General features: G+C 40.9%; 6 protein-coding genes across 7 annotated transcripts; all 6 read left to right on the top strand.

The window, feature by feature from the left end:
• Window positions 1-187: 187 nt before the first annotated feature.
• LOC134197826 (uncharacterized) lies at window positions 188-6,116 on the top strand. Of its 2 annotated transcripts, XM_062667173.1 has the most exons (14): window positions 188-377; window positions 452-665; window positions 1,617-1,719; window positions 1,776-1,877; window positions 2,938-3,044; window positions 3,100-3,239; window positions 3,640-3,704; window positions 3,765-3,830; window positions 3,890-4,001; window positions 4,319-4,461; window positions 4,529-4,691; window positions 4,921-5,117; window positions 5,179-5,346; window positions 5,693-6,116. In XM_062667173.1, the coding sequence occupies exons 1-14, from the start codon at window positions 296-298 to the stop codon at window positions 5,936-5,938; spliced, it is 1,908 nt and encodes a 635-aa protein (XP_062523157.1). In that variant the 5' UTR covers window positions 188-295; the 3' UTR covers window positions 5,939-6,116. The 2 variants fall into 2 exon arrangements, with proteins under 2 accessions (XP_062523157.1, XP_062523158.1); XM_062667174.1 differs by lacking the exons at window positions 188-377; window positions 452-665 and adding an exon at window positions 965-1,111.
• Window positions 6,117-6,379: 263 nt separating this feature from the next.
• LOC134197270 (uncharacterized) lies at window positions 6,380-9,114 on the top strand. Its single transcript, XM_062666556.1, has 8 exons — window positions 6,380-6,433; window positions 6,507-7,079; window positions 7,156-7,310; window positions 7,455-7,631; window positions 7,702-7,861; window positions 7,931-8,245; window positions 8,473-8,514; window positions 8,590-9,114. The coding sequence occupies exons 2-8, from the start codon at window positions 6,806-6,808 to the stop codon at window positions 8,907-8,909; spliced, it is 1,443 nt and encodes a 480-aa protein (XP_062522540.1). The 5' UTR covers window positions 6,380-6,433; window positions 6,507-6,805; the 3' UTR covers window positions 8,910-9,114.
• A 99-nt stretch (window positions 9,115-9,213) lies between these two features.
• On the top strand, window positions 9,214-12,254 carry LOC134197827 (pre-mRNA-splicing factor 18-like). The gene is made up of 12 exons (XM_062667175.1): window positions 9,214-9,291; window positions 9,349-9,405; window positions 9,463-9,489; window positions 9,558-9,662; window positions 10,422-10,610; window positions 10,663-10,734; window positions 10,792-10,860; window positions 11,048-11,113; window positions 11,177-11,251; window positions 11,553-11,624; window positions 11,686-11,803; window positions 12,050-12,254. The coding sequence occupies exons 1-12, from the start codon at window positions 9,226-9,228 to the stop codon at window positions 12,163-12,165; spliced, it is 1,032 nt and encodes a 343-aa protein (XP_062523159.1). The 5' UTR covers window positions 9,214-9,225; the 3' UTR covers window positions 12,166-12,254.
• Window positions 12,255-12,272: 18 nt separating this feature from the next.
• On the top strand, window positions 12,273-13,163 carry LOC134197828 (uncharacterized). Its single transcript, XM_062667177.1, has one exon. It carries the CDS (start codon window positions 12,285-12,287, stop codon window positions 13,089-13,091), a length of 807 nt encoding a protein of 268 aa, XP_062523161.1. The 5' UTR covers window positions 12,273-12,284; the 3' UTR covers window positions 13,092-13,163.
• A 447-nt stretch (window positions 13,164-13,610) lies between these two features.
• On the top strand, window positions 13,611-18,432 carry LOC134197209 (ceramide kinase-like). Its single transcript, XM_062666487.1, has 11 exons — window positions 13,611-13,833; window positions 14,212-14,580; window positions 15,836-15,899; window positions 15,960-16,105; window positions 16,170-16,244; window positions 16,651-16,825; window positions 16,907-16,987; window positions 17,165-17,265; window positions 17,329-17,537; window positions 17,887-18,089; window positions 18,148-18,432. Exons 1-11 carry the CDS (start codon window positions 13,647-13,649, stop codon window positions 18,221-18,223), a joined length of 1,686 nt encoding a protein of 561 aa, XP_062522471.1. The 5' UTR covers window positions 13,611-13,646; the 3' UTR covers window positions 18,224-18,432.
• A 1,933-nt stretch (window positions 18,433-20,365) lies between these two features.
• Window positions 20,366-21,664, top strand: LOC134197407 (carbohydrate sulfotransferase 14-like). Its single transcript, XM_062666727.1, has one exon. The coding sequence runs from the start codon at window positions 20,382-20,384 to the stop codon at window positions 21,501-21,503; it is 1,122 nt and encodes a 373-aa protein (XP_062522711.1). The 5' UTR covers window positions 20,366-20,381; the 3' UTR covers window positions 21,504-21,664.
• Window positions 21,665-22,929: the final 1,265 nt, after the last annotated feature.

Below are 22,929 nucleotides of genomic sequence, written 5' to 3' on the forward strand. Positions count from 1 at the left end.
AGAAAATGAAACAGTAGCGATTTTGATGAGTAACACTTTGAGTTGGTTATTCGAAAGTTTTTTTAATAAGAACATTTATAAGATTAGCTAGACGCGACTAGCTAACGAAAATAGCGAATAATTATATAAACTATCATAGATACGTGCACAAATCACATATCCTGGAATATGCGGTTTCTGACTAATCTAAGAGAGTCCCTTACAGGTATACTTATAGCCTATTCGACAGGTCAAAGGACCACTACTACGTACTCAAAATGCTAGCAATACAGTTGATATCAATTTTGCAATCAATATGCATTTCTTGGTTTTCATTTTTCTTGGTGCAACAGTTTTCTGGAATCAGTCTGTGGCGATTACTCAATTCTTTGTGGACGGTCAGACACAAGTTTTGAGAGTTACCGCCGGAAGTCAAAGTTGCAATTTTAATTTCATTTTCATGCGCATGCAGAATCGAAAGGCAACGATGGCAACGTTGGTACAATGGCTGCACCTTTCAAGACGTTTCCTCGTGCAAGAGATGCGGTGAGGAACGCGACGCAGAATGGAAGTCAAGTTCCGTCTGGTGGAGTTCAAGTCTGGGTGAGGGGTGGAGACTATGACGTGACGTCATCACCGTTGGATTTGGAAAAACAAGATTCAGGAGTACAAGGCTCACCAATCACGTAATTTTATGTTTAGAATCCAGGTGTTCATGTGTGAGGTGTGTGTGTGTGTGTGTGTGTGTGTGTGTGTGTGTGTGTGTGTGTGTGTGTGTGTGTGTGTGTGTGTGTGTATGTGCGTGTGTGTGTGTGTTTGTTTGTTTGTGTGTGTGTGTTTGTTTGTGTGTGTGTGTGTGTGTGTGTGTGTGTGTGTGTGTGTGTGTGTGTGTGTGTGTGTGTGTGTGTGTGTGTGTGGTGCTGTAGCTCAATTGGTTAGAGAGTGCATTTGGAGAATGGAGATATCTGGGTTGTAAGTTCAAGTCACGTGATGGCGAGCTATGGCATAATTTCCTTAAGCAAGAAACTTACACACAATTGCTTCTCTCAACTCAGGAGTATAAATGAGTACCTGGTCATTGACTGGGGTGGACATGACCGCTGGCTTGGCAGCAACATCATGCAGCAGACGGGTACGTGTGAGCCTTGGTGTCCAGTCCCAGAGCTGTGCCATAGTCAGTGCCCCTGGATGACTCTGGCCAAGCTCCAGGTGGATTATAGCGCTGGCCATTGTAGCGCATGGAGGCTCTGTCTCTAGAGGCAGGGGAGCTACTTCCGTAACTGACCCTATGGTTGACGTCGAACGACGTGGAGGACTTAACATTTATCTATTTTTTGTCCATGTGTGTGTGTGTGTGTGTGTGTGTGTGTGTGTGTGTGTGTGTGTGTGTGTGTGTGTGTGTGTGTGTGTGTGTGTGTGTGTGTGTGTGTGTTATTTTACGTATTACAACAGATGTGCACTGTATATCATTATTGAAGATAAACTAGGGATATTTGTAGTTCTTTGTGTATAAAAATATACAATCGGTACTGTCAGATACATTGCTTCTATAATGTACTTAATCTACTACATATATTTAACATGCATTTCAAGTGTAGTACTAAATACATTACAGTATTGTCAATTTTTTTCTCTAGTTATGCTGCATATAACAATGAACATGTTCGACTGATGGCTGGCAAACTCATTCCAATAACATCATTTAAACTGGCACCAGAAGTTGGGAGGAAAGTTTACAAGGTTTTTATTTATTTATAGAGAGAGAAATTGCTTGAGTGTTCTCAGATTGGGTTTAGGTTGATCTCAAGCAACTGGGACTGATGGACTATGGAGAATTGGAATCGGGTGAGTTGGGAGCTTGTACCAACAACAAAATGGAACTGTTTTACAACAACGAGGTAGCATTGATGCATACATGCATTCATATGATATCAGTCAGTGGCATAGCAATTTGTTGCTGATATTTTGGCTTTATTGTATGCTTTGATTCACTTGTCTGCTGCATGTTTGTTTCCTTGTAGGTTTGTATGCAGGTTTGCCTTTTTCTTTCTGTTTGTCTGTGTGTTGTCAGCCTGTTGTCTGTTTGTCCGGGGAGATTGTATATAGTGTACTCTCTTGATTATGACTCCAGGGCTCAAACAAACCTCCAGCCCTGACTTTGGCCATTGTTTTAAGATTTTCACACTTTTAGTTTTTTAATTAGTGCTAATTGGTGCATTTCAAAGTGACTGTTTGTTAGAGTCTTCAAATTGCCATGCGTGCATGTTGACCATGTGTTGAAGGTTTTGATGACTCAGATACCATACAGGAATTAGGTTTCTATATAGGTAGTGGTGGGTGGTTTGAAGCTCGAGCTACTGTAGTGTAGCACAGGGGCGCCGGAAGCAAACGAACACTGGTATGGCCTAACGCGCGCTAAAGGGCGTGGCTACTCACGTGATTTGATAAACTCGTAGGTTTGAATTGTTGTGACATCTGTCATGACATCTGTCATGTTGCTGATCTGTCATTGTGACATCTGTCATGTTGCTGATAAGAAGAAATATATTAATTATTTAATTAGCTATATCATTAGACCGGAAGCTTGCGGCAAACAGCCTCTGACGTAAGCACACATTTTGAAAACTGGTTTGGCCATGACCGGACCAGCCGGACCGGCTCCGGCGCCTATGTAGCAGCATGACGTTTAAGTTAATTAATCAATCACTTCCACCAATTAACGAATTTATATGTCAATTAAATTTTGAGAAAGGCCCCATCCTATACCTGACCTTTGACTCTGGTTGGGGGTGGGTAATATAGTCAAGTGAGTATGGTATGTTTGTGTTGGTTGATCTCTGTGTCATAATACTCACAGTTTACAGAACTACAGTCTGATAATTAAGTATCTGACATTTTTAATGAATATGTAGTTTTATTTGTAACATAATTTTTATCATATTTTTAATTGTGTTTCAGCCGATGGTACTTGCTCGTCATCCCAACATCTTAGGTGATGGCATGTGGCAGTGGATGCAAATAGAGAACGTTGTTAACTCATCAGCATTTACATTTAACTGCAGCAAGTACATCAACGGTCATATCGGTATGACTGCCAGTCACATATAGTTTTTTGTGTAGGGCAGACTGGGGTGATGTCTCAACGCTGTGGCTGCATGGCTACTGGAAGTATGATTGGGCAGACAACTATGTTCATGTCTTGCAGTACGATGCCTCGTCATGCACTGTGCATCTTGATCCTAAGACACCAGTTTTATACGGTTTGTCTACTGGTGTTTTTGTTATTTGTCTCTACGTGTCTTTGTCTGTTTGTTCATGTTTGTCTGCATGTATATGTGTCTGTTTGTTTGTTTGTGTGTTTGTCTCTGTTTGTTTGTTTGCCTGTCTGTCTGTTTGTCTGTCTGTTTGTTTGTTTGTTTGCATGTTTGTCTCTGTTTGTTTGTCTGTCTGTTTGTTTGTTTGTGTGTTTGTCTCTGTTTGTTTGTCTGTCTGTTTGTCTGTCTGTTTGTTGTCTGTGTGTTTGTTTGTTTGTCTTTGTGTTTGTCTCTGTTTGTTTGTCTGTGTGTTTGTTTGTCTGTCTGTTAATATGTGTAGTTCATTTTTCCATATTGTCAGGAGAGTCACGTACCTCAACAACAGTTGTGTGTTGTTTTACTTTAGAACTGACAAAAGGTGCTCGTTTTTATGCACTCAATTTGTTACACTTTCTCGATTCTCCATTTGAGGTACATAGTGCTAAAGTATTTGTAGATTTTATTGACTTGGTGTGTGCACGTGTGTTGCAGTATTATATTGACAGGAAAGCAGCGATGCTTTACTTCTTTCCTGCAACACTTTTGGAGACCGGACCGGTTCATTTTCTTTTGTTTCGTGTATCATTTTTGTCAATCTTTTTATGTTTGGTGTGTAGGCCTATTTATCCGTTGGCCAGTACATTGTGAACGGCACTGGTGTTAGTCATGTGGTAATACAGAATCTGAACATGTACTTCAGTCGATCGACGGCCATTGAGATGCATGATGGTGAGCTCCATTCTCTGCTTACTGTATTGAACACTGAGGTGCAAATTTATTGCAATTGGAAATTGATTTATTAAGGAATTGGTTACACGTAGTTTGTGTCACTTGATTCTTTAATTACTCACTGCCTTCTTTTGCATATCTCGTACTGCTTTCATGCTTTAGGTGTGACTGCATATTAAACAATGAGTTCTGCATTTCTTGTATTATTAACAGTGCAGCGTATGTCATTAATATTGAATTGTGGTCATATTTATTTGTCATTTGTGTGACTCTAAATGAGATCTTAATTGACACATTTCTGTTTAATTTGTCACTAGTGGACAGCGTCCAGTTGTCAGGATTTGAAGTTGCTAATCATGGTGCAACTTCTGTGCTTCTTTATGGATCTAACAGCCAAGTGTATAACCTCGTGATTGCTGGAAATGGATGTGGAGGATTGCACGTTTCTGGGGGAGATCAAGTATGTAATAAAGCAGTCGAGATAGATGTCTTGTCAGTTAGTTATGATTGAGCATTTTTGTATGTAGAAACTCTTGACACGAGGAAATAACACTGTGAGTGGCTGCAATCTGTCTCGCTGGTCTCGGTGGAAAAGAACGTATCAGCCTGGTCTGTCGTGGGGAGGCGTTGGTAACACATACACGAAGAATGAGATTTCTAATGGACCTCATTCTGGCATTCTGGGAGGCGGTATGAGAACTATAAACAATAAGCATTTTTCTGTTTTAATTAAATTAGGACGTAAAACGTTAAATAGTCAAAAGGGACACTGACAAATGATGTCTTGTATTATTGAATTTTAAGTTATTACTGTAGCATCTGTTGTTTATCTTTCTTTGTCAACGCACTGATTGACAACTAACGAATCATTTGCTTGTCTGAAAGTTATCTATCTGATTGATCTGTTCTAATGTTGCAGGTAATGATTGCACATTTACTTACAACTTGTTGAGTACACTTTGCTACGAGGCAACAGACTCAGGTGGCTTTTACACAGGCCGCAGCTGGATTGACAGAGGCAATGTTATTGCCCATAATGTCTTTAAATCAATCCGAGCAACTGAGAATGTTGTGCTGGGAGCAAAATCAGTGCAGGCAATATATTTGGATGACCAGGTCTGATTAGAGTTGCATGATCAGTGGATTGTATTTGTAGTATTGGATGCTGTCTATGTAGATGAGTGGGTATGATATTTATAACAACACCTTCATTGACTGTTTTTGTGGAAGTTTTATTGGAGGTGGTCGACGTAACAAAATTCATGAAAATATGTACATCAACTGCAGCACGGATGTCCACATCGACAACAGAGGAATGAATTGGCAGAATGCCAACTGCAAACCAGTAAGATGCACGCATGCACACACACACACACACACACACACACACACACACACACACACACACACACATACACACACACACACACACACACACACACACACACACACACACACACACACACACACCTTCAACCTTCAACAGCCCATATATATGCATCTATACAGATGATGGCATTACGACAGAAAAAGCATTTATCAGCAAACACGCACACCACACACACACACACACACACACACACACACACACACACACACACACACACACACACACACACACACTTTTAGACAACTTTTGACATTTTAAAACTTTATGTTTATTATATAAATCACTTGCATATTTTTGTCAGGGTGGCATGTTCGATCAACAACTTCAGAGTGTGAATTACCAGCAACCACCTTGGTCAACACACTACCCAGAACTGGTAAATATTTTCAAAGACCATCCTTGTATACCTGTTTACAATGAGGTGGAAAACAATGTCTACTGCAATGCTGATGGTAAATTTATTGATGCAACAAGCCAGGACACACAAAAATGGATGGATACTGTGAAGAATAACACAGAAAATTGTCACCACAATGACAGACAATAACTAAATGAAGCAGCGTTTTGTGTCAGTGGTGTGTAATTTTGCTGATATTGACATTGATTGTTTTGAGTACTCTGACTGTTGCATTTTTTTATGCAGACTGTATGTGTCATGACTGTGACTGTTTTTAGTATGTTTGAATACTGGTTTGGCACTAAATGGCAATGACATTGCTTATAAACTTGTTGGTCTGCAATCTCGATTTAACTTAGATAATTAATGACACAGGTAAGCAAACAGTTTAATTTTATTTATTATGTTTAAATTAAATTATAACTTTAATTACTGAAACCAAGTTTCTCGCAACTCGCGTACGTCTTCTTTACTCGAAAAATAAAGACGCAGCACACAGAAGGCGAATGACGAACTGTACAGTACAGTATTAACTACGTTAAATCTGCGGTCGGTAGATATTTATCCGAGGTTTTTACTGGCATTACGTCAGGGGAATCCCTTGGAGCGCCTCTTAGTTTTCCCGAAGCGCGTTGTGCATTCTGGGTGAGTTGCTGCTATCTATTCTATTCTGATTTGCACAGTAACACTACTATAGACGTTGTACATGTTGTTTTAGCTGAGAAAACTGAACGAACTCCACCTGCAAGGTGGAAGCACCAATCAGCAAAAATTGGTGACGATATCTTAGTGTGGGGAGGACAAACGATCGATAAAGCGACTGGAGAAAAGATCCTGTTACCTAACGAGGACATATGGTGTTTCAATGTAGTCAACAAGCAATGGAGCTTGAAGAAAGCGATCCCTGGCTCCCAAATTCCTCCTCTGGGAACTGCAGGCCGCTGCTGCGTCTTCAAATCAAAAGTTTACAGCTATGGAGGACTAAGGGACGGAGAGAAACCAGAATTTTATAGACATATGTACACTTTATGTACCCGTTTGAATGGAATGGAATGGAAGAATTTAGAAAAGGGTTTTCAACCAATGTTCCGGGGACCTCGAGCTGTGTCACTAACCTATCCAGTTGGTCAGAAAGACTGTGGACTGAGTGTGATAGGAGATAAAATTTTGATGACAGGAGGATACGGTTTAGAGGATACGAGAGCTGGAAAATCAGCAGGGTATGAGTGGGTGGAGTCAATGGATGGTGAAGGCTGTAGCAATGATCAGTTTGTGTTCAACACGTTGAGCTGTGAGAATTTGCTGTACATTTAGTGGTTGTAATGATGGATGATGTGCTTAACTTAGTTGTTCTCTTTAAAATTAAGCTACGTGGCTTGAAATGAACACACATGGTAGACGACCGCCACCAAGAAGTGGCCATAGTCAGGTAACTGTGACTGAAAATAGAGTTGCTGTGTATGGAGGAAGCAGCAAGAGTGGGAAGAAGAGTGACTTGTGGGTCTTAGACTTGTCAAAAAAAGTAAGAATTATGGTGTGCTTGTGTGTGTGTGTGTGTGTGTGTGTGTGTGTGTGTGTGTGTGTGTGTGTGTGTGTGTGTGTGTGTGTGTGTGTGTGCATGTACACATATTGTTAATGAGACTATGACTTGTGGAATGTGATGCAGAGGTGGGAAGAAATTGCAATTAAAAGACAGTCGCCCTGTGCTAGAATGCAGCACACAGGATTATTATTACAGTCATCAGTGCTGATTCTCTGGGGATCAAAATCTTATGGAAAAGTGTGCGAGGATGGCTTTTTAATTGATATCGATACTGGCAATTGTACTGGCATTGGTCAACTAGTGAGATATCATACTGTCCACACATTAATTTGTTCACGTGTGAGATATATTTGATTTTGGTTATCTCTAGCTGACTATTGAAGGTGAGTACCTGGCCATGCGACTTCACACTTCTTGCTGTTTTCAAGCGAGAGATGGGAAATACTATGTTGTAACTATTGGTGGGACAACAGATGGCTCATCTGATCACAATAGAAAACCAACAGCACATATCAATACTTTGAAATGGGGTACGTATGATCAGTCAACATTGATTGACTAGTAATTTAACTAGTTTTGATTTTGTTATTTCTTTTCAGATCCTGCTAGGCCAACAGTGTTGACTGCAATTACACAACAAGATGCCTTGGCTCTTCAGCGGCAAATTCGAGGTAAAAATGAACAGATAGAACAGTTGGAGAGACAGCTGCTGGATGAGAAAAAGGAAAAAGAGGCGTTGATGATGCAAAATGACGATTTAAAGATGGAAATCGACATGTTAAAGCAGAAAGACAAGCAACCGGTTTTGCACACAGAACCAATAATGCAAGAATTGAACAAAGTCAATCGAAGTGTTCAGAATCTCGGGGAAAAGGTGGATGATCTGAAACAACAGCATAACTCTTCTAATGATGGTGAGATGTGGTCACTAATTGATGTTAAATTCAATTTAAGTAATATATTCAACTGTTAAAAATGATAATTAGCAAACTACTAATTAACAAACACTTTGACATGTTGTAGACTGTCGTTTTATTAATTATCACAGTGTGCAAATAAACAAAATTTATTATCAAAATTTAGCAAATATTAATTTATTAAATTGAATATGCAGATGTAACAAATATGATGTTACTTGTAGCAGACAAATCAGGACAAATTGCAGTCGCCACTTCAACTAACTGTGAGTAAATCTATCTATGAAGTGCACATGTATTATTATACGTGCTGAAATGAGTGAATTGTATTGTGTTGTTAGTCTTATTTGATGATGATTTGGATAAGCGTATTTGTGATGACCATATTGACATTATTGTCAATTTTTCTCATTCTCGCTGGTTTCATCTTGCCAGAAGTCTACCTGGCTATACAGAATCGGATATCAAAGATATTGTGTCTGGTATATCTCAATACACAGGAGAAGTAAGAAATTCTGATCGGCTGCGGCATGTGCTGAAGACATGGATATCAAGAGATGGTCGATTTGCAACACTACGGAAAGCTCTTGATGCATGTCAGAAAGCACAGACAATAGGAGCTGTGGTGACTGCACTAGAAAACTCAATGAAAATGAATTGAGATATAACACTTTAATCAAAATGGACAATTGATTGAGCTATTTGGGAATGTCGCAAACACTGCTACAGTAATTGTGAACTTTTTTATATGACATCTACATTCTATTATTTTGTGCAGACATTGTACCTACTATTTTATGTAGGTCGTTTAGATTGTTAGACGTGCCATTTGTGTGTACTTACATAAACGTTTAATAAGTAATGGAGTCCTGTGTGGTTGCTGTGCGCTCTGCTTACAGTAGCTACTGTACGAAGTAGAGTTCTGACAGTATCAGGACATACGGGATAGCTAATTGTACGGGATACTAAAGTCTTCTATGGATTTCCTAAAAGCCGAACTTGAGAGGAAGCGCAAGCAGCTAACACTATCCAAATCTGTTAAGGTTTCAACTCTTATTCACACATTAAGAATCAGGCAATTTATTGGGTGTCCACTTTAGGAACCAGAGAGGAAATACTTGAAACGAGCAGAACTAGAGATTCTAGTGCGACAGCAGGTAGTTAATGTAATGAACAAAGAGAACGAAAGATCGTCTTATGTAATGTTGCTGTAGGGAGAAGGTTCTGCTGGAGATGAACTGGTGTGTTCAATGATTAATTAAATTCTCTTGATTTTGTATTGTTGTTAGCGTCATTGTCTGTTGTGTAGAAGTCTCCTAATGATCCGTTGACTCCAATTGCTAAGAAGGGGAGTGGACTGGATGAAGAGGAGCTGCAGAGTCCTGATGAACCTCTTGCAAGATCGCATTCAGAGGTGAGAGATGGACTGTAATGATGATTGAGTGAAGTGCAGAGCGAATAACTTGTCTGTCTGTCTGTCTGTCTGTCTGTCAGTCTGTCTGTCTTCATCTCTATGAAACATAGAGGATGAAACTCCTCTATGTTTCGATAGCTCACCCTTGGAGCAAAGACATTATTAAAGGTGCAGCCAGAGAAGGTGGCCATGCAGCAGCTAAACGAGAGGCAGCAAAGTCAAAAAAATACTCAGAGGAATCGCTTGCGGATGGATCGAAGCCTATAGTTGTCCCACTCGTCTTTGAACACTTCGGCAGGTGGGGCTTAAAGGCTGACGAGCTGATGAATGAACTGGGGAAGAAGGCGAGAGGCTTTGATGGAAGAAGAATTGCGGTAGAGTTTAAAACCTTCTGGAGGAAAAGACTGTCTATTACTCTTCAAAAATGCAACAGCAGAGTGATTTTGCGGAAGCTGTCAAGGCTTTCTGTGCGCTCATTAGGAGATGACAGTGTTTTGGGAGTAGATAGAGACATTCAGTGTTTTACTCATTAGCAATAGTCTCGGACTACAAGTAGAACATTTCATTTTAACAATAACTGTTTGTAGTAGTGAAGATTGTTGACAATAAACTTGATTCTGTCTGTCTGTCTGTCTGTCTGTCGGCCTGTCGGTCATTAGGTTGGTCTGCCTTTCGTTTGTTTTGTTTGTTTGTTTGTGTCTCTCTTATTTTGTAGTTGTTTCTAATCTTGCTTGACTGAAGAGTGACCTTAATTGTCAGGTTATTCGTCGCTTACGTGAACGTGGAGAACCCATTCGCTTATTTGGAGAGTCAGATGTTGATGTTTGGCGTCGACTTCGACAGATTGAAATTCAAGCACCTGAAGTTGTGCGAGGATTAAGGAATGATCTGAAAGATGCAATGGACAAAATAGATAAACAATATCTGGATGAGTTGATCAAGTCACAGGTTAGTACAAAGACGGGTGATTGCATTTAGATCTGTGTATATCTCGATTTAGGGAACTGACAAAGCTAAATTAGAAGCCGACGTTCAAGTACCTGAAGATGACACAACCATGGATGATTTGGTGGTATGATTTTACAATATGTATGTTGTCATGGTTACTACATTATGATCATTGCATTAGGAAATGTCTAAGAAATTGGGCAAAGGAGACCCAAATCTTGACCAAGAAATTATTTTGAAATTTTTAAAGGTGGATGATATGTTAAATTGTTTGTTAATTAATTAAACTGCTAAAGGTTAAATTTAAATTATTTATTTTGCCAAAGATGCAACAACATCAATAACCAGAAATGTAATACAACCTTATCTTTATTTATAGTAGTTTATTTACTATGTGTTAACCATGTGACTTTGTACATTAAATGTAGTCTGTTTAGTTGCTGGTGACAGTATGGGGACGAGAGTTGAATGATCGTCCTGAAACTGAAAAGAGGTCCATGCAGGTATTGTGGGTACAGTGTAGTGACGGTGTGTATTGAACGATGTGTTAATTAATGTGTTGACAGGGAAAGCTTGTGTCAGCTACACACAGTCAGACTGTTTCGTACTTGAAGCCTTTGCTTAGAAAACTTAAGAAGAAGGTCAGTTGTCAATACCATCTTCATTCTGTGTTGTATATTATGTCTTGTCATCTGTTGTCTTCGTGTCTATGCGTTTGGCCTTCTACTCGTCTGACTGCAAACCTTCTTGTTTATCTGCTTTCATGATTTTTATGCATTTTGCTTATAATATATTACACACAGGAATCTTGTATCTCTATTCACATTTAAACCAATACAGCAGGCCAGTTTATCATCTATGTAATTTTTCATCTTTCTTTCTGCCTGTTTACCAATTATTGAACGGGAGACATTGCCTGTACAATTTGTTGCTTTATTGCAGAACGCTCCACCTGACATTCGAGTGGCTTTGTCTGAAATTGTCGGCTTTATGATAGAACGAGACTATATTCAGGTTGCACTATTATTTATTGTGGATGGATAAGTGAGGAACTGCATCTCATGTTTCATTGCAGGCACATGAGGCATACCTTCGAATGGCTATTGGCAATGCACCTTGGCCTCTTGGTGTCACAATGGTTGGCATTCATGCTCGAACGGGACGAGAGAAAATCTTTGCACAGAATGTAGCTCGTATCCTTTTATTCCTATGTTTAGTGCAAACGTTCTTGTCATTTCAATTTACTTTGCATGCTTGTCTTTTTGTTTACAGTCTGCCTGCTTGCTGGCATGTAAGCAATCTACTAGTACCACTGTCAAACTTGTCTCGTTACCATGGTATATTAGTCTGGGGCTAGATATTAGTTTATTTGTCTGTTTGTTTTGCTGTGATCCGGTTGACAATATAGTTGGCTAGTTATACTTCTTAACTGTTTTCAGATGTAATGAATGATGAAGTTCAACGAAAATACATTCAAGGTCTCAAGCGGCTTATGACAGTCTGTCAGAGGCACTTTCCAACAGACTTAACAAAATGTGTTGATTTTAATGTCTAATTGTTTAATGTCTTGTACATTGTACGTTACATCAAATTTAGATACAATAAAGAAACGTATTTATCAACAAATTATCAAAGATTAACTAGCGCGTTGTGGTCGGGAACTCCGAGGTTGTAATGGCTAACACTGCTTGTTCTGTTTCTCTCATTTACAGCGCTGTCGTCTTGATAATGACTGCAATTTGGGTGCGAGCAGTTCGCCACAAGTCTTTTGCCTTCATGGCATATGCAATGTACTTCCCAACTGCAGTTGCCATTATTTTCTCCGTTTTCATTTCTGGAGATTTTTTGCAATTTTTGTCGCGCGCACTCGTCATCCAAGACTTAAATCATTTTTTCACGGTTACCCAGAGCATGGTATACGGCGCTCTTGTAGATGCTGGTATCATTGGAGGATGTGCAGTGGTTGCTCTTGCTCTGAAGTGGGGACACTATAGCAACACTAGTGGCCAGGGTGCAATTCATGAACACAACAGAGAGATGCTGTCTGCATTTTTGCGAGCAGCTGGAGAAGAGATTGGATGGAGATCTTACCTTCTGCCTCAGTTGATGTCATGCTACTCGACTGCAGCTGCACTACTAATCAGTGGTGTTGTGTGGGGACTCTATCATGTACCTGTGATGATCTTGATGGTGCAGCAGATGAAAGTTAGAGCACGTTTTGCAACTGTCTTGGTGCAGTGTCTCTCATGTTGTCTTGCTGCATTTCCGTATGGTTATGTTGCTGTGAGGTGCGGGTATTCTGTATTACCTGCTGCATTCACTCACTTCTTTTGGAATCGCCTCAATCCTCTTGTTCTTGGCAGTATTTATACAAACGACAATGGAATGATTGTTGGAGAGCAATGGAAGATAAATGGTGAAGGTCTTCTGGGATGTATTGTATCATTACCAGTAGTCTATGCTGTTGTACATGGTATATAATTTAATTATACATGTATAAATTAAGCTTTCCTAGCATAACTGTACAGCATTTCTGTCTATTTATATGATCTAATCAGGATCTTATCTCTGTCTCTCATGCGTGTACACACACACACACACACACACACACACACACACACACACACACACACACACATGCACACACACACACATGCACACACACACACACATGCACACACACACACACATGCACACACACACACACACACACACACACACACACACACACACACACATAATACACACGCGCACACACACACACACACACACCTGGCACCACACCACGTGCACATGCACATGTATGCGTACACCATAGAAAAACACTAGACTAGATCTAGACCAATAACTCTCTAACATTGTGCAGTAACTTCAGTAATCACTTCCTGTATAGGTTATCGTGGCATGTTTAGGCATGTTTAGACATGTTGCAGAGAATATTTGAAATGATTTCCGGGTACAAAGTGGGACATGTTGGTATGTCCCGTATGTTCAAGGTGCCCGACTTCTTGCGTGGTTAGCTTCGCTAGGTCCGACATGGCGTTTGCTGAGAGCGTCCCAATTCGAGATCCAGATAAAGGAAATTTGTCATCTCTACCAGAATCGTTGATCCAATCAATTCTTACTCATGCCGGCAAACAACAACTTGTTTCTCTCACAGCTAACCGATTGTCTTGGTCACGTGACACTGCGACTTACAGCCGCAACGATTTGCTGCGTAACGGTAAATTGTCTGGTATACTCTATTCATTAATTGTGTTTTGTGTACTTATACTGTATTATCCATATGCACGTCGTTCAAAGGTTTTGGGAGTTGCCTCGGAGTGCCAGTTAATTATACCCGCGCTGTGTTGTTACCACAATAAGGGAAGACAGGACGTTTGTGGTAGCTTTTTCTATGCTTCATTCTATTAATAACGTGTCTACTAACATGATTTCTGGCGATTGGCATCATTGTGTAACGTTTATTCTAACTGACTGTTTACTGAACGTTTTAGTTTGTTTGCATAATTATGTATTGTCAGTAAATTGATCAGTCAATACTGTCATATTTGTGTATATTGTGTATATGTTGTTTTGAAATTGTTCCTTGTATATACAGATCATGATGTCCACTGTGTAAATATGTGTGACATCATTGCAGTCCACCCAACTTATCGAGGCCATTGGAATGTTCACAATACTACTAGTAATCACCATGCAAAGTCAACAGAGTTTACAGCATTCACGTTTAGTCGTATGGCGGGACGGAAATGGAACCTTCGGAAACTGACGTTTCAGTGTCCTTCAACTGAGATGTGTAGACAGTGGTTAGAGCATCTCTATCGGCTGTTGGAAGGCATGAGACATCGGCCCAAATATTTGAAAGTATTTATTAATCCTGTTGGAGGAGCAAGAAAAGCACAAAAAATTTATGATGAGAAAGTGCGGCCTCTTTGGGAATTGGCTGGAATACGAACGGACATTACAGGTGGGATATATTCTGTTACACATCTGGTGGATGTTGGTGTTTATATGAGTTGATGTGAAGTTGGCTATGAGACGTAAGTATGTATAGACTCATTAGACATGTACAGTTGTGTTGTAGGGTGCAAGCACAATGAGATGGACAGACAGCAGACAGACAGACAGAGATGGACGGACAGAATACAGACAGACAGATGGAGATGTAGGTGGTCAGACAGACAGACAACAGCCAGTGGTTCTTGTACACTATACATTTTTGCAGTCTGGGGTTTGAGAAACCAGGACGCAAGCAATTATGACAAAGTCCAGTGAAACAGTCTGGAACTCACTTGTGGTGACAGTTGATCTTAGTTTGCAATCTGCCGTCTGCCTAATATTCCGAACTAATCTACTGTGAAGGATAAGCTTATCTCATAGGTTTTGTATCATGTATGCGCATAAACATTCCTTCCTACTAACCTACAGAAAGAGTCTACTCTCTGTCACATTCACTGTGAATCTGGAACTGTAATGAAGCACCTGTGTTGGTTTAGAAACACTTAACTAATGTGACCTATGACATCAATAGCTTGTTTACTGTGACTCCGGATTTACTGTTACTGACACAGAGGTGTTTTACTGTGACTTACAATACCTGCAAAACACGAGGAAAAGATAAAGAAAATTTCTAGAAAAAAGACGGGATGCAGGAAAGACATCATCGAGAGCTCTAACATCACAAATGAGATAGATGACGACTACGAAGTGACGGCAGGTGATAGTGATGTCGCATTGACCAGCCAAGCCCAGACAAACACTACCAAGCGTTGCTGAACGCATGAAGCTTTGCACTAGAGTAATTAATAGTAATGAAGCAATTGACATGGCATCTGCTTACCTGACCACTTATCTGTAAATCATATGGTAACCATAACGTCCTAATAGACTAATGGTCTTTGATATGCAAAAACCTTAGCCTCCTGGGTGTGTCTTAGTTACATGCTATGTTGAGCGTCGACAAGAAATCCGGGCTCTTGCGCTTTTGAATGATGCCAAGATCGTCGCTTACCGACGAAGGACACAGGAGTTATAGCGATTTTTTTAAATACACAGTGAACGCGAGCAGAGAGTAGTACAAATAGATCAGTGACATCACACAATAGGGTCCATGTCAATTACAAGTTTACATGTTTGTTTTAGAAGAAATATGAAAGATTATTAAAGCAGTTAGCTATCTGGTATTACTGAAACACCTCTAACATATCTCCTTCCCTTTCTAGTGACAAGGGATGCTGAACATGCTCCAGCTGCTGTTCGAGATCTCGACATCAGACGATATGATGGGTAAGTAAGTTGTATAGCCTTCACACAATCAGCCTCGTTGTAAAACGTTTTGTCATACAGGATTATATGTGTGGGTGGTGACGGTCTGTTTAATCGAGTAGCTAACAGTTTGCTGATGCAAACACAGCTGGAGGCAGGTGTTGACTTAAGTCGACCACGATTCATTCCGGCGAGACCGAGAGCAAAGCTGGGCATCATTCCTGCAGGTTATGTGGCAGTTTGTTTGTCAGTTTTATTGCTACATGTGGGGTCAGTTATCTTTGTGTGTAGGAACTACTGATGCCTTGTGCTATACTACGACTGGCACGCAGCATGCTGAGACATCAGCAATTCGTATTGCTCTTGGTGTGTCCATGTGTTGATAGTATTGTTGCTTTACTGTCGTTTAGTGCTTGGCGATTGGTGTTTGTGCTAATTGCTAGTACAATTATGTTTTAATTTAGTAGCCTTTCTATGTTTGTTTTTGTCTTTCTGATTTTCTGTCAACCAGTCTGTTTTGTTGACTGATCTGTTTGTCATCTATCTTTTTGGGTTTTTATTTAGTTTGTGTGTGTGTGTGTGTGTGTGTGTGTGTGTGTGTGTGTGTGTGTGTGTGTGTCAGTTGATTGTAGTCACATGAATACCAACTTCCATTGACATGCTTTCACATTTCCTGTATTTGTTGTCTGTTTTGTTCGTCATCAGTTTATCAGACATTTTTTCGCATATCAGTATGTTGAGTTGTATTGTAATGTGTTTGCATGCATGACAGGTGACACAAGAGGTGTTGACGTTCTCAGTTTGCAGCACAAGAACCAACTTCTGTGTTTTGGTGTTTCAATATCATACGGGTTTCTTGGAGATCTTCTGGAGCAGAGTGAGAGTATGCGATGGCTGGGACCAAAAAGATATACTTTTGCTGGATTTATGAAATTTATGTCACTGAGGTCAGGTTCTTGCTTGTTTGTTTATGTGACTTTTGTGTTTATGAGATTGGAATGGTGTTTTCATATGTGGTCTTTGTGTAGGTCATATCCATGTGAAGTATCATTTACTGAAAGTTCTAAACAAGAAGTTCATCCAAGAGACAATACAGCATGCAAAAGCAGGTCGGTATCACAGCATACTTTGGGAAAGTGCAGATTGAACCACAACAGATAAGCAGGCAGACAGGCAAACAGACAGACAGACAGACAAACGGACGGACAGATAGATAGACTGATTGACTGACCAACATTTATACCGACAAACAGACTGGTTGATATTTCTTTGTGATTTTTGTGTAGCTGCACAGTGTGCAGCAGCTCACTTGATGCAGAAGTCTTGCCATCTTCACCATCTGAAAAGGGTGCCATGGCAAGAGCTGGAGACAATGAAATCATCACTGGTTTTTTTCTTCTGGACACATTAAGTTGTTGTCTTGTGTGACGTACTATTCATGTGTTGGTAGCTCAAGATCCAAGTGCATGGACGAAAGTGCTTGGCCATTATATTGGTGTGCAGGCATTTACCACAGCAGCAGCTTGTAAACAGTGTCATATGGGAATGTCACCATCTGCCCATCTGGGAGATGGCTATGCAGATCTGGTACTCGTTCAAAGTTGCTCTCGTGTAAACTACTTGCGGTTACTGAAACGAATCAAGGGAACTGGGGATCAGGTAAATCATACAAAGATTCAAGAGAAGTGGTGTGTGTGTGTGTGTGTGTGTGTGTGTGTGTGTGTGTGTGTGTGTGTGTGTGTGTGGTGTGTGTGTGTGTGTGTGTGTGTGTGTGTGTGTGTTTGTGTGTGTGTGTGTGTGTGTGTGTGTTTGTGTGTGTGTGTTTGTGTGTGTTTGTGTGTGTGTGTGTGTGTGTGTGTGTGTGTGTGTGTGTTTGTGTGTGTGTGTGTGTGTGTGTGTGTTTGCAGATTTTTGCTAAAGTAGTAAGTAACATGTATTAATTAAAATGTAAACTGCAATCGTTTGCCAGTTCAGTGTATTTGGAAACACTTGTGCAATAATCTTCTAGTTTGCCCTGCCATTTGTCAGTGTTCATCGAGTAGAGGAAATTCGTGTTCGGCCTTTACAAGATGTAACGCAAAACAGTGAGTCCACAGATAGTCACACCTCACAAGAACGAGTCACTGAAACAGACACAAGACAAGGCAGAAGACGCCACAGCCTGTGGAATGTTGATGGCGAAATAGTCAGTCAACCGGAAGTTGACATTAGGTAAAGACAAGTGACAGTTTGGTGGGATAGTGTTGCATAAAAAAATGCATGTATATAGGGTGCATCGACAGTTGCTGACGTTGTTCACACGAGGTCTAGAACAAGAAGATGATAATGATTCACATTCTTTGTAGTCTGTCAGTAGACAATCGAAATTATGCTGAATTTAGTAGTTGTGAGCTGATGAGAGTGCATGGTGGCATCAAGCAACAATCAACACGCACTACCAACTGATTGATTTAATTAATATTAGCTGCAGACAGACTAATTTGACAACAGCTAAACAAATTTGTAGTTTTTGGAAGTTGCAGATTCAATTATATCTAGGTTTGATTTCAATGTTTACACACTCAGTTTTCAGAGAATGCACGTTTCCTTGGTAGAAAACGTGTAGGTTGGATTTTTGGTGCAAATGCAATCAGAATTTGGAGAGAAACGCAAGCGCTAGAAGAGTAGCTTCAATTGGCAAGAAATCTTCGATTGCTCGAAGCTTTGCGAAGGACGATGACACGTACAGTCTGCACAGGACTGGTGTGGGCGTGTGTTCGAATGAACTGGAACGTGTAGCGTTTGCGTCATCGAGAAATTTTGCGCGGAGTCGATCCCTCGAGAGGGGACCCTGTGGACTTTTAAAATTTACGAAAAAATCTTCTTCGTGTGCCGAGTGCGCGTGCCATTTTGGTTACTAGATATATATCTATAAATCGTTTCTGTGTCCGTCTAGGAACGATTCGCGCAAGTGACCAAACGGCGCGGCCCTCAGTCGCCATTCAAACTCGTAGAAATGATGGATATTTAACAATATCCATAGTTTCAGTACGCGTTGCTGGCTGTAACCGTCCTCGTCTTTGCTAGCGACTCCGTAGCCTCGAACTTCCAGACCAGAGAGCGCGCGAACTTTACTAAAAAAAGTCGATACTAAAATGATTTCGGAAATAGCCTTCTAAGCCAATCAGCTCCTTACAACCGGAATGTCGGTTGTAACTTCTGATTGGTTTAGCAATAATTGGTTATGCTAAGTGAACTAACGCTAATTACGCGAGTGTGAAATCCTCGTGGGCGGTTAAGTGCACCCAGAACAGTGATGAAGACTCTGGGTGCTTCACACTGACCTTACGTTAACCTAGGTTAAGCTAGCTAAGTAAACACCACCATATGGAACATGTAATTACTGGGTAATTGACCTAGGTCAGCACTGAGAAACGTTCACACAGCATAGAATGACCCACTAACCAATCTAGATACTAGTTATGTATATCTTGTCATTGTTGTCCCGTTAATGTGTGGAAGGTTTGGAGAGTTTCGTCCTCTCACTAGAGACATGATCTTTACAAGCAACATCTGGTTGTACATTCTGCACAGCAACACTAGGAGAGTAATAAAAAGGACCTCTCGTTGCCGACGCGCTATTCTTTGCCTTCTCCTTTCCTACTGAAGACGCGCCCGTGTAGCTTTGAAGCGTTTGTAGCACATTCTAGAAAACGCGCCATTCTTTGCTATGCCTAGAAGGCGGAGCGACCGAGTTCTAACCTAGCTTGCAAGTGGGTTAGCGCTAACCTACTAAACCTACTAACCTAACTACTACTTTTAGTAGGTTAGCCAAGCTATTACCTAGGACCAATTAGTTAAAAGGCGTTTGGAACTAAATCAATTAGAGTTAACCTAGGTTAGCATCGTCGTGTGAAAGCACCCTCTGGTGCACGCACACATCTTAGTTTTAGTTTCAGCTTCAGTTCTTCGATATTTTCAAGCTTGCGGTGACAGGACATGCACAGCAGCATCGCTAGACCATCACCTTTGACGACTGGTACAGCGGTAGTCTCGCCAGTCGAGCGGTTAGACTAGTAGCTAGCGGTCTACCGAAGAATCAAAGAGTCTTCGTTTCATGCCGTTCACCAAGATATCGCCGCAAACACTGCAGACGTCTCTTCTTCGTTCGTGAGATCTCATGGCATTTACAAATGATATATTGATCTAGGCAAAACGATCCTACGCTGCTAGACTACCATTTAGGAGCGCTTTTGATAAATACTTCCGAAGAGCATATTCCCCGGATATTAGAAAATAAATTGACCTCGCCTACGCACTTGGCGGATCGACTGTACAGTGTGCAATCCTTTAGTACTGTATCTGTTAGCTATAATATTTTTATAGAATTTCTATCTATAGAAATTCCTTAAGACACGCCCACTGGGTTGGGGCGCACGTGCACCGGATGCACCATCCGCGCCTGTAATCTAGACTCGAAAGCCCAAGCTCAATCTGGAAATCAGATACGTATTACTCATCATCATGCAAAAGACGTTTTTCTTCATTCTAGCTTTTGCTATTCTAATAACAGCAGTTTCTCTCTTTGCGACAACTCAGTTTTCAGTTTCTACGGCTTTACCTTACGCTTCGACGCAAATTACACTTTTGGCGGCTGGAGGGGAGAAAGTGAAGAGAAGACAACACGCGACGATAGACATACACAATCGATCGCAAATTAATCTAACTACCGCAAAAATGTTTCTGGAGGCTGCAGGTGAGGAGTTGAAATTACGGAGAGGAAGACAAACCGTGACGCTAGACACACCCACTCAGTCACAAATTAGTGGAATTGGCGGAAACCCTGACGAAGTGTTTAGTAGAAGAAGGAACGCAGTGCGAGCTACATGCAAACAAACTGGAAGAAAGAAGCTTGGACTGACTGCACCTCAAATGGACGACGTGTATCACCACATGATTGTAGATGACAAACACAAACTGATCTATTGCTATGTGCCTAAAGCGGCTTGTTCCTCATGGAAACGTGTCATGTTACGTCTAACAGGAGCCACTGATACTAGAGCTCCACACGAACGCAAAAATCATTTACTAATGTCTGATTTGCCAAAATCGGAAAGAGAAAAGAGAATGAAGACTTACAAAAAGTTCATGGTTCATCGAGAGCCACTTGGCCGTCTCCTCTCCGCTTATTTTGATAAATTTGTGAAAGATGATGCAATGAGATTGACATTTGGAAGGAAAATTATTTACCGGTACAGAAGTAATCCTTCAAGGCATAGTCTGAAGTATGGCAATGATGTCACATTTAGAGAGTTTGCTCGTTTTGCAGTGGATGTTGCACACAAAACACGAACGATAGACATGAATGAGCATTGGCGTTCACAAGTGAAGCTTTGTCAGCCTTGTACTGTCGACTATAATTATTACAGTGAGATGGAGACTGTGGAGAGGGATGCAGAGGCATTACTCAAGATTATTGGTGCACCGACTCATATTAAGCTTCCTCATTTACACAATACAAATTCAGCTAAAAATGTGACTCAGTTTTATGGTGAGGTAGACAGGAATCTTTTGGGAAAACTACTGGTTGTCTACAAAGAAGACGTTGCTATTTTTGGCTACAGTACTAGTAGACTCGTAATTTGAAATGTCTACGTGGTATAGACCGGTAGTTGTATACCACGATAGTTGTATATAGTTTTTGTAACCTCGGTTAGCTTCGAATTTCTAGACCAGAGAGCGCGCGAACTTTTTGGGCTAAACCAAAACGGTAATAGAAAATAGGGTAGGTGTTCCTACTAGTAGTTGTGGACACTCCCCGGTAATTTGAGTTACAAACGCTGTTTATCTGGTAACCTGCAACGGACAGAGAGGGAAACATGTTCGATGTAAGCACCGATGTCTAGGCTTTGGAACAATACCTGTACGACTAGAATCGCACGACGTCTGCTGGCGCACTAGCAAAAATACGAGATAACGTCTGTGAACAGCCCACACTGGGGTGTATCCTAATTGTGGACATTTTTTCTCCGCCACAGAAAGCGAGTGGGTCCGAGTAGCAGCCGGACTAGATACCAGAATGGTTGCCTCACAAGCTGGTATTTTGGGCCGCAATCAAAACCACGTTCTGTGGTGCATCACCACGATTCACGTGCGAAACTGCTAACACCCACGAGGTTCCTCCCATCTCGTCCACAAATTCGAGGTATACGAATCGATCTTTTGTTGGATCACGAAAGTGCCCTGATGTTAGTTAAGCAATTATCGACTACCTTGGTAAAGTTTTGAGCCTCTAGATACGTTGACTGTAACGTGCCAAAAAAGCGCACTAGGTGCACGGAGCGAACGTGTATTTCCAGTCCAGTAAACAAGTAAATATCTTCACTCATACTAGATCTAGACATCAGTAATCCACTGACGATCTAGTTTTATCACTGAAATCACATTCATATTCACATTGTACGCTGCTAGTCCAGCAACTGGCACGTCGACCATGTTTGAATAGTTGATCGTTTTGCTCAGCCTATACCTAGGTAGATATCCTGTGTAATAGATTGAAAACAGAAAAATATGTTTTGGTAGTGTATTCCAGTATTTGTTGCTACGCGTCAACTAACCGTAGTTTCATTATTTTAGTTTGGAAGGTTCGCCCACCGGCGTAACGTCGGGGGGGGGGGGGGGAGAGCTATAGCCCCAACATTTTGGACGTGTCACTCCGATTCAAGCAGAACTCTATGCTACTATAAACGGTCCGCTTCGCCTACGACGACGACTATTTGATTACTATACTATACGATTTGACTATTGGACAGTGTGAAAAACAGCGTCGAGAAGTCGTGGACACGTGAAGTGCGCAAGCTCACCACTTTTAATTAACTTAATCAACCCATAAAATTTTTCTAGAAAATTCTCGGCGAATTTGGTATCGATTTTTATCGAATCAGTAAGGAATGACAGCGAATCCGTGGCGATTCACAGCGAATTCGGGCATCGTGAATATTTCTAGCGAATTCGCGGCGACTTTTTTGCGAGATTTTGTAATTAGAAGACGTTTGCTACAGTATCCGACGAT

The sequence above is a fragment of the Corticium candelabrum genome, chromosome 22 (assembly GCF_963422355.1).
Source record: "Corticium candelabrum chromosome 22, ooCorCand1.1, whole genome shotgun sequence".
Lineage (NCBI taxonomy): Eukaryota > Metazoa > Porifera > Homoscleromorpha > Homosclerophorida > Plakinidae > Corticium > Corticium candelabrum.

Excerpts from the sequence above, each read along its gene's own strand:
- LOC134197828 (XM_062667177.1), top strand. The coding sequence starts at position 12,285 with ATGGCTAACACTGCTTGTTCTGTTTCTCTCATTTACAGCGCTGTCGTC.
- LOC134197826 (XM_062667173.1), top strand. The coding sequence starts at position 296 with ATGCATTTCTTGGTTTTCATTTTTCTTGGTGCAACAGTTTTCTGGAAT. Across the intron at positions 1,720-1,775 it reads TTGGGAGGAAAGTTTACAAG|GTTGATCTCAAGCAACTGGG; the intron begins GTTTTTATTTAT and ends GATTGGGTTTAG. Across the intron at positions 3,045-3,099 it reads TTTACATTTAACTGCAGCAA|GGCAGACTGGGGTGATGTCT; the intron begins GTACATCAACGG and ends TTTTTTGTGTAG.
- LOC134197827 (XM_062667175.1), top strand. The coding sequence starts at position 9,226 with ATGGATTTCCTAAAAGCCGAACTTGAGAGGAAGCGCAAGCAGCTAACA. Across the intron at positions 11,252-11,552 it reads TTAGAAAACTTAAGAAGAAG|AACGCTCCACCTGACATTCG; the intron begins GTCAGTTGTCAA and ends GCTTTATTGCAG. Across the intron at positions 11,804-12,049 it reads CTTTGCACAGAATGTAGCTC|ATGTAATGAATGATGAAGTT; the intron begins GTATCCTTTTAT and ends AACTGTTTTCAG.
- LOC134197209 (XM_062666487.1), top strand. The coding sequence starts at position 13,647 with ATGGCGTTTGCTGAGAGCGTCCCAATTCGAGATCCAGATAAAGGAAAT. Across the intron at positions 15,900-15,959 it reads GACATCAGACGATATGATGG|GATTATATGTGTGGGTGGTG; the intron begins GTAAGTAAGTTG and ends TTTGTCATACAG. Across the intron at positions 16,106-16,169 it reads GCTGGGCATCATTCCTGCAG|GAACTACTGATGCCTTGTGC; the intron begins GTTATGTGGCAG and ends CTTTGTGTGTAG.
- LOC134197270 (XM_062666556.1), top strand. The coding sequence starts at position 6,806 with ATGTACACTTTATGTACCCGTTTGAATGGAATGGAATGGAAGAATTTA. Across the intron at positions 7,080-7,155 it reads TGTGTTCAACACGTTGAGCT|CTACGTGGCTTGAAATGAAC; the intron begins GTGAGAATTTGC and ends TTTAAAATTAAG. Across the intron at positions 7,311-7,454 it reads TCTTAGACTTGTCAAAAAAA|AGGTGGGAAGAAATTGCAAT; the intron begins GTAAGAATTATG and ends AATGTGATGCAG.
- LOC134197407 (XM_062666727.1), top strand. The coding sequence starts at position 20,382 with ATGCAAAAGACGTTTTTCTTCATTCTAGCTTTTGCTATTCTAATAACA.